This window comes from Drosophila novamexicana, unplaced genomic scaffold (genome assembly GCF_003285875.2).
Source record: "Drosophila novamexicana strain 15010-1031.04,08,12 unplaced genomic scaffold, DnovRS2.1 tig00001856-arrow-arrow-pilon, whole genome shotgun sequence".
NCBI classification, from domain to species: domain Eukaryota; kingdom Metazoa; phylum Arthropoda; class Insecta; order Diptera; family Drosophilidae; genus Drosophila; species Drosophila novamexicana.
In genome coordinates this window covers 139,299-153,190 of record NW_020824901.1, presented here as the reverse complement: position 1 = coordinate 153,190, position 13,892 = coordinate 139,299, and the positions used below count along the sequence as shown (strand labels likewise).

General features: G+C 38.3%; 1 protein-coding gene across 2 annotated transcripts; it reads left to right on the top strand.

Moving 5' to 3' along the window:
* Positions 1-1,519: 1,519 nt before the first annotated feature.
* On the top strand, positions 1,520-13,647 carry LOC115768618 (sodium-dependent nutrient amino acid transporter 1). Of its 2 annotated transcripts, XM_030713276.1 has the most exons (10): positions 1,525-1,561; positions 1,782-1,921; positions 9,270-9,456; positions 9,520-9,877; positions 10,388-10,762; positions 11,144-11,510; positions 11,575-11,674; positions 12,720-12,896; positions 12,952-13,046; positions 13,111-13,647. In XM_030713276.1, exons 2-10 carry the CDS (start codon positions 1,835-1,837, stop codon positions 13,285-13,287), a joined length of 1,923 nt encoding a protein of 640 aa, XP_030569136.1. In that variant the 5' UTR covers positions 1,525-1,561; positions 1,782-1,834; the 3' UTR covers positions 13,288-13,647. The 2 variants fall into 2 exon arrangements, with proteins under 2 accessions (XP_030569135.1, XP_030569136.1); XM_030713275.1 differs by having other exon boundaries at positions 1,520-1,921.
* Positions 13,648-13,892: the final 245 nt, after the last annotated feature.

The window sequence follows — 13,892 nt, the reverse complement described above, 5'->3', positions numbered from 1 at the left end:
AACGAGATGTAACCCTTTGTTTTTTTTTTGTCGATTTGGGTAAAAATTAAAAGGGTTTCTATGAGGTTTTAGCACGGTATGTTACAGTCGGAAAGGGAATGTTCCGATACATTAAGCATTATAACCATTAACACGAGAATCAACAAACAGATGTGCGAGTGCAGGGTATTGTGTAGTTAAGCATGTTTTTCGACTAACCATCGTTGTAAATACATACATATATCCGACTATGAATGTGAATGTTTTGTAAGTACAGAGTATCCCATAATCGAGCATAGGTATGAATGTGCAAACGTTTGCGTGTTTGGGCACATAAAACTTGAGTACAGAGAATCTCTTAGTCGTGCATGGCTACTCATGACATTCAAATAAGCTATGCTTAGGTATGTGCATGTTGTTCCGAATGTGTGTTTGCTTCTTCTAGAATTGGGAATAGGGTAATATATTGTCGAGCATTATTCGCTCATGACATTTAGATAATACATATACATATGCTTTACTTATGCAGGGTATCTTAAAGTCGAGCACGTGTGTCAATTACACTGAAGTAAACTCTGCTTTGACAGTATATAAGAACACAAATGCAGGTTTGATAAGTCTAGAGTCGTGTACAGGGTATCCACACGTCTATCACATCATCATTCTTCACATAACTCTAGTTGAGCGAATCATATGCGTGTTACATACGTATTTGATCTCAAATGTGCATGTTCTGATAACTTTCGAATTTCACACAGGGTAGCTGCTAGTCGTGCATGTCTGCTTTACTACGTTAAGCCAGCTAAACAAACAAACAAATAAGTGTATGTGTGTATGTAAAAGACGACGATCGTACTTACGTTTTCTTAGACTTGACTGCACAGGGTAACTCTTAGTCGAGCAGATATGCGCATTTCTCAACTGAAAATGAGGGTAATTTTTAGTTAAGCGGAAATGCGTCAATTTGCGTCACGCTCCGATTTGTTGAAACACCTCGCATAATCCTAATCACAGTTGTTTGCAGAACAACCGCTATATGCGCGCTCTCACTCTCGCTACCCTTCTCCCTTGCTAACTGTTCCTTCCATTCGTTCGCTCTCGCTCTCGCTCACGCTCACTCATTGTCCCTCTCTTGCTCTGCCTGTAACAGGCGCTACATTGTGTGGCTGATGATTGGCTGGTTTTGATGGAATGATGATGATGATGACGATGGCGATATTGACAATGACGATGATGACGATGGGGAGCTGATAAAACTTTTTGAAGTTGTACCTGTACCCTTAGCTGTACCCAACGCACTTAGTCAAGCGTACGTACAAACGTACCTGTACCTCTACCTGCAGCTGTACCTCTACCTCGGCCAGCGCCCTCCACCTGTGCGAGCTGAGTTCTGTTGGGGTTTTGCTAGTTGTGATGGTTCTTAAAGCGCTCAAAGCTCGCTGCTGCCTCAGTTCTAGCCGTGGCATTCACGGCATCACAGCTCAACAAAAAGTACAAAATATAAAAAAAAAAATAAAAAACTAAATAAAAAATAAAACAAATTAAATATATAAATAAATAAGCGCGACTCGAACGGCCTTTGGTACTAGCTTTTGTTTTGTTGTGTTTTTGTTTTTTTTATTTGATTTTTTTATTATCACATGCAGTCGCTTATTCATTGCGACTCATTAACAAAAAACAAAAAACAAAAAAAAAACGCACTTGAACAAAATTATAAACTTTAACGCGGTGTTTGTTGTAATTGCATTATTATTATTTAACTATTTTTTTGTTCATCGCATGGCTTATTGAATGTGCGGCAGTGCATAAAAAAAATACCCAAACAGGTGTAAAATTGGTAAATTTACCTTGCAACATGGAATTAAAGACAATGCCACAAAACGGAGCCAATGCCGGCGCACAGCCAAACAACAGCAACAACAACAGCAGCCACAAGCCAGATGTGAGTACCAGTTCCAGGTTCTATGTAGTTCGAGTTCCGCATGTCTTAAAGACAAGCAACACCTGCCCCCTGCCACCTGTCACCTGTCACCTGCCACCTTGCACCTGCCCTTTCCAGCCACCTGAACAGCTAGCTGCATTTTCAATTAGCCCACACCGAACTGATCTCAAGTGCTCGCTGCGAGTGCTCTCGACACTTAAGTGATTGAATATTACGGAAAGTGTGAAAAGAGAAAGAAACCTAAAGCATATGGAATACCTGCTATAATTTATCTGGCGGATTGTTTAATTTACTTTTTATTAATTTATGTACCATCATTTGATTGTTGAGGCCGACAAAAAACAAAACAAAAAACGCACATGTCTTCTAAGGCGTTTATTGGCAGCGATAAATGAAAACGACCTCAGGCCAAATCAAGCCAACTTATCTAATACCAATCCGAAAATATATATAGCATACTATATAAGAAGAGAACAACCACAACAACAACAACAACAAGAGCCGAACTCAACCAGTTACAGATCTAGTACCAGATCTATGCAATTATTAGCTCTACTAACAGCAGCAATAAAAATCCAGCTCGAAGCGGATTATGCAAATATATGTATATATATATATAGACGTAGGCAGTGAAAAATCGGTTTTCTCTCCAGTTAGGCCACATTGGCACACGATAAACGGAGGTGTTTCCCCGTGCTAATAAACGATCTCAGGTAAACGGTGAATTCAATGTTAAGTCATAGAAATGCAAATCAATTGCAATTCGTGTTTTATCTGAACCTCGCTACGAACTCTTCCCTCTTCTGTCTACATATATAGCATCTGTATATCTATAGACTGACACGCAACATATCTTTTCCCAAATGAAAATTCAACTTTTTCCTTATTTCGAATTATTAATTATGATACATACATGTTATAAATTCTAATCAGATATTTTTATACCCTGAACCCATTAAAAATGGGTATTTGTGCAAAATCCAAATGTATGTAACAGGCAGAAGGCAGCATCTCCGACCCCATAAAGTATATATATTCTTGATCAGCACCAATAGCCGAGTCGATCTTCCTCCATGTCCGTCTGTCCGTATGTATGAACGCAAGGATCTCAGAACCTATAAGAGCTAGAGACTGAAATTTTAGATGTAGGTGATCCTAGTGCCTGTGCAGATCGAGTTTCTTTCCGATAATCGATAACTTACTCCGTTTCCAAGCAATCGATAAGAATCGAAATCGATATCCTGTTTTTCGGGCAATTTTGGTAAATAATAAGAGCTAGACTCACCAAACTTGACATATAGCTTTTTAAATAGAATATATATATGCATTTGATGTTGGAAGAAGAGGGTTCAGGATATCCCATAGTCGGGAGCTCCCGACTAGAACTTCTTACTTGTTGTCCATGAAAATCGATGGCCGTTTTTGGGCATGTTTTAAGGCAATCTACGAAATAAGAGTTAAATTTCTTCTCAATTTTCAATTATGAAATATTACTCCATTTAACGATCTTGTTGTTGTTATAAGAGATTCTTCAGTTCTTTTAATGAGCTCTAGTAGCTCAAATGTTTATATATATGTGTATATATATATATGCATGCATATATATCACGATCTATGATCTACGATCTACTTGTAGCTGAGCTGTATTCTATTTGCCCAGCATAAATCGTTTTGTGTCAGGCAAGAAATCTGCTTAAATAGATGCTCTCTGGGCTTATCTTCATATCAGTTCAAATATATATATATATATATATATATATATATATATATATATTATGTATATTAGACAAATTAGGTAATCCAACTGATCTGTTTATCTATTTAAGTCACATTCTATCTTCTTATCTATGTGAAGCGGTTTAGTTTTTATGCGCTCACATTGAAATTTTTATTATTATAATTAAAACACGAATCAAGCTCAGCCTATTAGAGAGTTGGAGATCTCATTGTTTACTTGCCTAATCGATCTATATACATAATATTCCCACCTTCAATGCGTTCGCTTTTGACTGCATTTAATAACAACAAATGCAACCTTTTAATTATGTAGATCGTTGTGATATTTATGTGATATTGCCTGTCTATTGATTGTGTGTGTCTATGCAGAAAATATCTCTTATATAATCAAGCTGAGCTTGTTATACTCTGTGATCATTCATATTGAAGGGAGTTTGCATTTCATCAAGCTCATCGCAAGTGCCTTGCAGATCGTATTCAGCCAGAGTTAGAGTTAGGAATTGTTACTAAAACACATTAACTAGGTAGGAAAACAGAATAACAACAAAAGTAGCTGCGGATCGGATCGAAAATAACAAGATTTGACTAATGCACACAATTATGACGATGCATTTATAACTATTTAAAACAAGTAACCGTGGACTGAGCGAGGCGGCGCGACTAGCAGCTACCCTGTAACCAGCGCACATTAGGCGGTGCCTATTCTTCTGCCTCTTCCACAGCTTCGATCTGCTAAAAACTGATTCTAAAACAACTAGTTTGTAGTTTGTTTGAAGCGCTTAGTTTGCGAGCCAAAAAACTTGGCTTTATGCCAACCTTGAAGTTCTATATAAGCTGTAGAATTGTAGAGATCTAGCAAAAACAAGCCAAAGCTAAAAATCGATATTTATCGATTTGAAGAAAATAGTGAGAGTTTAACAGAGGAGATAATACTAAGCAAGATAGCGAGAGGATAAATGTATTTCGTTGAAGATGTCACGACTGCCATCTTCTGCCCTATAGCATGAGCATGCACAACAGCAATATACCCAACTGCCAGCGCAGGGTACAGGGTATGACAAGTAAAACACAAGTTTCCCATAAAATTGCAATTGGATTTGCCCTAACACACGGCGATGCCCATTGATAATATTTGCCATTTGGTTAAACACATTTGCATTGCATTGCAAGCATCAAAAAAAAAAAAACCAGTTTATGAATCAAACAGAAACCCCGGAACCGACTCACAATAGTTCAGCTGGATGCATGAACATATTCACATGCGATATGACTCAAATTGGTATCTAAACGTATATCATGTACGAGTTATTAATAATGTATTACTACTTATATGTTTTATAATTGTTTAGACAGCTTTTTCGTATTTCCCAGAAAGTCTGTGCAAATATCTAGTAAGATCTATAGATCTTACCGTCTCTCTTGTTCGGTTACAGATACTATCTTGAACATTTAAGGGCCACAGTTAAATGCCAAAGATGCCGAAAAACAAAATAAATAAATACTTTTAATGAACCTTGCTTTTGTTTTTTGTGTTTTTTATTACTGAAGTTGAATGTACAGTGGAATGTCTTTCGGCTTGTTTGCTTTATCAAAATAATGGCACAGCACGTGTCACAGGAAATATTGCAATATCTTGTGGGCTTTCACATATATACAAATATATATGTATATATATATGCAGAGAGAAAGAGATATTTACAAGAGATGTTTACAATTTCAATATAACCTTGTGTACTGAACAACACAAGATCTCAGTGATCTTCAAAATAAATAAGAGCCAGATCAGTGCAACTTTATATCTTCAAAAAGAGAGAAATGTGTGTAACTATAAAAGACATACGCCTACGATTTTCATTTTTATTCAATTCAGACTTCCTTTCATATCAAAAGTTAACGTTGTTATTATAGAATCAGTTTTCAACAGATCGGAGCTGTGGACGAGGCAAAAGAATAGGCGCCGCCTAATGTGCGCTGGTTACAGGGTAGCTGCTAGTCGCGCCGCCTCGCTCAGTCCACGGTTACTTGTTTTAAATAGTTATAAATGCATCGTCATAATTGTGTGCATTAGTCAAATCTTGTTATTTTCGATCCGATCCGCAGCTACTATTGTTGTTATTCTGTTTTCTTACCTAGTTAATGTGTTTTAGTAACAATTCCTAACTCTAACTTGTGGGATGATGTTGATGTGCTGGGTATGCGGCGGGTAATTACCCAACTTTTGGCACGGCTTGGCCAAGTTTTAAAACAAAGTTCGGGCAAAGTTTTTCCCGGGCTGTGTAATTTTTATGGATTTTCTGTTTTGATTTCTCTATCGACAAACTTTGACTAATTGTCACGCGATTTTACAGCTGTTGTTGTCATCAAATTTGTAATCTTATCGTTAAGTTCATAAATCAAATATCTCAATCATTTAACTGCGATTTATTTCCTGTGCGGCTCAGCTTCAATCAAGGTACGTCTTGGTAGTACACGGTTAAAGTTTATACCCCATTATATAGTATGGCACAAAGTACCCACTGCCCAAAGTGGCTAGCTTATTAGAGAAGTTAATGTTCTGTGTGTCAACTAAGTTATAAATATCGTATAATGAGTGCCTTATATGACATCACCTATTGCCCTAAACCCTTCGAGGGTACGATGTTTTGTTGCAAACGTATGTAACAGGCATGAAGCTAAACTTGAATATATGTATATATATATATAATCTCATTATCATATCTGGAAGTTTACTTCCACTTCCAGAATATCGTATATTTCGATTTGAATACCAACAAAATACCAGACTTGATATGTAGGTTTTCGTATAGGCTGCCCTTTTTATACCCTGAACCCATTAAAAATGGGCATAGGGTATATTGTATTTGTGCGAAATCCAAATGTATGTAACAGGCAGAGGGAAGCTTCTCCGACCCCATAAAGTATATATATTCTTGATCAGCATCAATAGCCGAGTCGATCTAGCCATGTCCGTCTGTCTGTCCATCAGTCCGTCCGTCCGTCTGTCCGTATGTATGAACGCAAGGATCTCAGAGAGACTTAATGTAGATGCTCCTTGTTCCCGCGCAGATCGAGTTTGTTTCCGATAAGCGATAACTTACCCCGTTTCCAAGCAATCGATAAAAATCGATATCGATATCCTGTTTTTGGGCAATTTTGGTAAATAATAAGAGCTAGAGTCAGCAAACTTGACATATAGCTTCTAAAATAGAATATATATATGCATTTGATGTTGGAAGAAGAAAAGGGAGCTCCCGACTAGAACCTCTTACTTGTTTAATATTATGTTCATGCAAATGGCTTGGGTATGCAAAGTAAGTATATTGATTTAGGTAAAGCTACCTATTTATATGGCTTGAATAAATCCAGTGGAGAGAGCTCGATTGGGACAGTATTTCGTTTAGCATTATTTAATGAATCTCACTTGAGATACTCCAAAAAATGTGGACTTTGCAAGCGAAACGTTTTTTGGCCAACAACTTTTTTTTAATGAATGCCATATGATAGTAGGGATCCGTACGCATTCAAAAAGGTATAACATTTTAAAATGAGATTATATTTACCCGAGATTTTCAAAAAAAATATTAAAAAAGTTTTGATACTCGAACCTACCCCGGGGAATAGATCTCGGGTAATAGCTTTCGGGTAATAGCTCCGCGCGGAGATATGACGTTCCAAAACGACATAATTCCGCGCGGAGATATGACGTTCCAAAACGACATAACTCCGCGCGGAGATATGACGTTCCAAAACGACATAAGTCCGCGCGGAGATATGACGTTCCAAAACGACATAACTCCGCGCGGAGATATGACGTTCCAAAACGACATAAGTCCGCGCGGAGATATGACGTTCCAAAACGCGCGGACTAATGTCGTTTTGGAAAAAGAGTGTTCAGGGTATCGCCTAGTCGGGAGCTCCCGACTAGAACCTCTTACTTGTAGTTAGATCCTTGCACCTTGGTATACTACAACATTTCAGTGGCATATTTAAGCTGTGAAAATTTTATGGGAATCGCTCCAGAAATACCCGAGTTATTTAAGCATGCATTTATCCCGAGGTGTATGGCCAGAGCAAGAAGAAGCACAAACGCTGCAGATGCAAGTCTAAGGTATCCAGCTAAGCGCTGGTGACGGGATATCTTCATTCCGCTTGTTCATTTATTTCTGCAGCAAATGAAATATTTATCTTGACACATATTTTCAATTATTTTTATAAGCCAATAGATAAAACTTGGTAGATACACAATTTTTTATTGAGCTTATAAAAAAATAATAAAACAAATATAATCAAAGCAGAGAACAACTTCTATAGTTGCAATAGAAACTATCTTTAGAATTCGGCATTGGTCGGCATATAAGTATATAATTTTTGATACCCTTGAGATATCTCCAACTCCATAAAGTATATATATATTTTTTTTATCAGTATCCGTAGTCGAGTTGTTATAGATAAACTCTTCTATCTATGCGATATTTGGCATAGGTTTCTTTGCGTTTTCTCTTTTCATATTCTAAAATAGTTTTCCTTTTTTTTAATTCCAATCAGCTTCAATTGAGTGCAAGGGCATCTCGAACTAGGGCAAGTCTTGTGTAACTTCTCCAGCTAAATGTTATAATTTTGGCACATTCTCCAAATATCGTGTCATGGTTGGATAGTAAAATATATATGCTATGTGACTGGGTGGGTTATCTTGGCGCATTCCCAGCCCATTGCCAACTTGTGTGGAACAGATTCTCAAATTAAACATTACGCACTGGCATGCCGACTGCTTGCCCAGGCAATGGACCCAAATATTTACCCTGGAGTCTGGGAAATTATGTGCAAACATCAACACATCAGCACTAAATAAATCATGTATCATGTTTAGCTGCGATAACATTGACTGACATCTGGCGGGCGACGGGCTTATGCAAAGCGTACCCAAAACAAATTCCAGCAAATTTTGTGAGCTAACATGGGAATACTAGATGATATGCGATATGATATGGGAGGAACTAGATAAACTGGGAATATCAGATGGCATGCGATATGATGCCAGAGAAACTAGATAGTCAGATAGTCAAAATGGGTATTACGATCGATTAATCTCTAAAAGTGGATGTAAAGTTTTGTAACAGGCAGAAAGGGGCATATCCGACCATATGAATTATATATATATTGATTGATTCAAAAAATCAAAAACTAAAAGACGGCTAGCTATTCGAAATTTCATATATATACTCTCGAATATCATAGACAGAACGAGTCTCCTATTGCCATAATATCGATAAATATCCATTTTGAGAATTGTTTCTTTCAGCATAACTCGAAAAATATTCAGCTATTTAGACCAAACTTGGCATATGGGTTATTCTATGGTGTTCATCGAATAAAAATACTTCACTTTCTGGTAAAAAGCAATGTTGAGTCTATACGGATTAAGAATATATACTGTAGGCCCTCCTTATTCCCCTTAAAAGGAATCAAGCATAAAGCATGGAGTGTGTGTTCTTTTAGGAGATTAGGGTATCCGCTAGTCGAGCTTATGAAATGATATATATGCGAATCAATCAAAAAATATCATTAAAAACTCGTAATATTGTTCCTCTTCTGATTCTTTCAACTCCGCTAGAATAATGAGAAGGAGGCACAGAAAAAGGAACCTGAGCGCACGAATTGGTCGAATGGCCTGGAATTCCTGATGTCCTGCATATCGGTATCCGTGGGCCTAGGCAATGTCTGGCGTTTTCCATTTACCGCCTATGAGAATGGAGGCGGCGCATTTCTTATACCCTATATTATAGTGCTCTTTCTGATCGGTAAGTTCCTTGACTGCGCTAATCTCTTCGAATCTCGCGCTAATTAAGATTGTATATCATCAGGCAAGCCCATGTATTATCTGGAGATGATAATTGGACAGTTCACGAGTCAGGGCACCGTTAAGATCTGGTCCATATGCCCATCATTTATGGGCGTGGGCTATGGCCAAGCCTTTGCCACGATCTGCATTATCACCTACTACTCATCCCTGCTGGCCCTGACCGTCTACTATCTGTTCGTCTCGTTTCAATCGGAGCTGCCCTGGTCGTATTGCCGGGACGATTGGGCCAATTGTGTCAACTCTAGGCCAGCGGAATATGTGGAGACCTTGCTGACCAATGCCAGCTCTGCGTTGAGTGGTGCGACAGAAAGCGCCACCAATGTGACCAAGCTGCAGAGCAGCTCCGAGCTTTACTTTCTGTAAGTAGAAACTTAGGAGCAAACTTTGCGAATAGCTTGGAAAAGCTTCATTTTAAAATTAAAGACAAAAGAATGAGGTTATTTAATTCGAATTCAAAAACTCACAATTTTGGCGATTTGGGCTCGAATTCGTAAGCCGGAACGATCTATAACTATGAAAACAAAATCGATGACAAGAGAAGTTCTCAGAAAGTTGCACGTAAAGAAAACAATTAAAACAGAGAAAACGTTGTTCACTATGGTGAATTTGAGTCGAATGTGTAAGCCGGAACGGGACCACAACTGACCCAATATTTTAGTATTTTTCACAGTATATTGACATCTTAATATTATCAATCAATTAATAAATTAACACCTCAATGAGATATTTTTACGTTCAATCAAAATGATGAGACGAAGAAACGTTTTTGAGTAAAACAGATTCACAAGCGAATTTGCGAAGAAATTAAAAGCCAGAATGTCTTAAGTAGCCCTTAAGTGTTCAATAACAAATTTACGCATAATTTTCAGCAATGTGGTTATTAAGGAGAAATCGGATATAACTGACGGCATCGGGGCGCCCGATTGGAAGCTAACCATTGCGCTGTTCGTCTCATGGGTTGTCATCTTTCTGGTCATAATGCGCGGCGTGAAGAGCTCCGGGAAGGCAGCCTATTTCCTGGCACTGTTCCCCTATGTGGTGCTGTTCGCGCTGCTGGGCCGAGCTGTCACCCTGGAGGGTGCTGTCGATGGCATCATATTCTTTCTGCAGCCCCAATGGGGTGAACTGCTGAATCCCACCGTCTGGAAGGAGGCGGTCGTTCAGTGTTTCTTCTCACTGGCTGTCGGCTGTGGACCCATCATCATGTTTGCCTCCTACAATCGCTTCGATCATGGCATTTACAGGTGTGTACGCAACAGAAATTACCCTATATCCTGTTCACATATCTATCTACTATATATATCAAATCGCGTGTTCCCATTTTCGAAGAACTTTGTGACAGTTCATTTAAGACGTGTTTCACACTTTTCGTAAAATCCACTTTTACTGTGATGATTTAAGAAACCCCTCTGAATAGAATTTGATATCTTTTCACCCATTATGAAAAATGCACTCCGATTTGTGGAACTAGGAACTGTTAAAGGTAGGAAGCCATCAAATTGTTAGATAGTACTCGGACTCGTACCAGATCACGACTATAAATTGTCATTCAAAAAATCTTCTATTATTAGTTTGGTTCTGAAATCCATACACTTAACTCCTACCTCTAATCAAACATTTTACAGGGATGCCATGATTGTGACCACATTGGATACGCTGACTAGTCTGCTGGGTGGTATTACGATATTTGCCATACTTGGCAATTTGGCGCATAATTTGAAGGTGGATAATATACGGGATGTGGTGCGCAGTGGAACCGGCCTGGCGTTCATATCCTATCCGGATGCCATATCGAAATTTCAGGCTGTGCCGCAGCTTTTCTCTGCGCTGTTCTTCTTTATGCTGTTCGTGCTGGGCATTGGCTCGATTGTGGCTCTGCAGAGCACCATTGTGACGATCATATGCGATCAGTTCAAGACGTGCAAGTACTGGAAGGTAGCGATGGCCACATCCATTTGTGGTTTCCTTATGGGTCTGGTCTATGTAACGCCGGTAAGTTTCTGATTGAAGTGTTGGCTCAGAGCGCATTTGTTAAGATTTTTTATGCTTGCAACAGGGCGGCCAATGGATCTTGACGCTGGTGGATTTCTATGGTGGCACCTATGTGGTCTTCATATTGGCCATCTTCGAGCTGGCGGGCATCGTTTGGATATACGGTAAGACAATATTTAAAGGCCTAAGTTTTGTGGCGAAAATGCCATTGCTTTGGATCGTATTCATATAGATACTGTCGCAAATGTATCTTCCCGGCGACATTGTTGCGCCTCCTCTTCTAGGCTTACATATGTATATATATGCCAAATTGGGACGATGAGATGCGTCTATGCAAAACTAGTCATCCTTTCTAGATATTCCTTACCAAATTCTATAATATCGATAACTATCGATTTGTCGAAAATCTCATCTAATTATAGGTATATATAGTCTGTATCAGGACGACGAGATGCATCAATGCAAAACCGGCTTTTCTTTCTCGATATTCCACACCAAATTCTATAGAATCGAAAACAATCGGTTTTTCGAAACTATCGAAGACTGCAAGAGCAAGAGAATCACTACAATTTGGGAATATTATATTGTTAACATTGAGAATTGAAAAAAAAATCGGATTCTATATACGAAAGTTTTTCTATAATGTTTTCTCACAGTTTGGAGCTTAGGGATGCTTACATCAAGTTTTTTCAATAAGCTTGAAAAAATCATAATTTTGAACCAAATCGAAAAAAAACACGTTTTTCCAAAATCGGGGTCGATTCGTAAATCAAGAGTTTTTAATGATTTTCTTGAATATCTCGGGTAAATATCCGTATTCGAACGGATTCCTACTATTGACATTCAAATTGACAAATCGATGGGTTAAAAAAGTTGTTGACCAAAAAACGATTCGTTTGTAACGTTAACCTTTTTTGATGATTTTTCGGAATATCTCGGCGAAATAATATCAGATTTTGGAAATTTATACCATTTTGGACTCGTTAGGATCAGTACAGTACGATTGGCAAAATGATTGGAAATGGGTAACATCACGTCGTTTTTTTTTTTTTTACCAAGAACGGGGTTGGTTCGATAATGAAAACTTTTTTGAAAATTTTGGAGGTAGACAATTTTGGAAGCAGAGCAGATTAATTGCAGCATAGACTAATTAATAATATCTATTATATATCTAATCTTTATCTATCAATCTATCCGTCTATTTTCAAGGCCTGCAAAACTTTTGCGATGATATCGAATTCATGAGCAACAAGAAGGTTTCACTGTACTGGCGCATATGCTGGTCGTTCTTTACCCCAGTCATGATGATTGTGATATTCATCTACTCAATGGTAACCATATCGCCAATTAAATACAGTGACACCTATTTTCCCGTTGCCGGAGATGGTAAGCTCTATTGTAGACCTAATTGACTTAAATCTAATCAGATCTCTACACATAGTTGCCGGCTGGGTGCTCTTCGCTGTGGGCGCGGCGCAGTTTCCACTTTGGGGCTGGTGGTACATCAGAACCCATAGGCATGACAGCTTCTCCAAGGTAAGCTAGACATATATACAATTGGATGGTTGTAAATATTACAAACTGTGCTCCTTGCTTGCAGTCATTTATGGCCTCGTTAAAACCGAGCGATAAGTGGGGACCATCCAATCCGGAGACTCGTCGGGATTGGCTTCTGTTCAAAAGCGATTTGGCAGCGAAACGGGCGATTCAAGCGAAGTCGAATAAGATGGGCTTCTTCCGGCAGAAGCTCTACAATCTGTGTGGCAATAGCAACTAAGCGAAATAGAGATTATTCATATTGTATTATGTATATATGTATTAAATGCCTAGCTATACGGCCCTGCAGCCACTACAAAGCCAAAGGCCCTGCTAAAACTGTCCGTTACCGAAACACTATTATTCGAAATCAATTCAAACACGATCCAAAATATAAATATGATTTGAAATACGATCCTAGATGCGGACAAGTTCTTCTTGTCTGCTTCCTTACATAAAACGAAAACCTAAACAAACGAATATTTCCTTTGATCAAATTGATTGCAGGTCGTTGCTGGTCGAGCATTCTCGACTAATGATGAATTATGAATTATTTATATTGACTGTAAGCTATATTTAAAATCTATTGTAATAAAATTGTTTTGAAAATTAAAAAATAAAAAAACAAAAACCTTGAAAGCTTGATTAATAAAGGGAATAAATCTGGGTAATTGGGAGAGCTCTTGTCGGGAAATTGAATACAAACATTTAATGCTATAAATAGGGATAATGAATCTGGGTAAATAGAAGAGCTCTTGTCGGGTGTGATCGACTGGTAGACACCCTAAGCCCAGTGTCGAGCTGTCTTTGTAAACATTCTCGCATGTTTTTGCGAAACCCGATGCA

Excerpts from the sequence above, each read along its gene's own strand:
- LOC115768618 (XM_030713275.1), top strand. The coding sequence starts at position 1,835 with ATGGAATTAAAGACAATGCCACAAAACGGAGCCAATGCCGGCGCACAG. Across the intron at positions 11,511-11,574 it reads GTCTGGTCTATGTAACGCCG|GGCGGCCAATGGATCTTGAC; the intron begins GTAAGTTTCTGA and ends TGCTTGCAACAG. Across the intron at positions 11,675-12,719 it reads GGGCATCGTTTGGATATACG|GCCTGCAAAACTTTTGCGAT; the intron begins GTAAGACAATAT and ends TCTATTTTCAAG.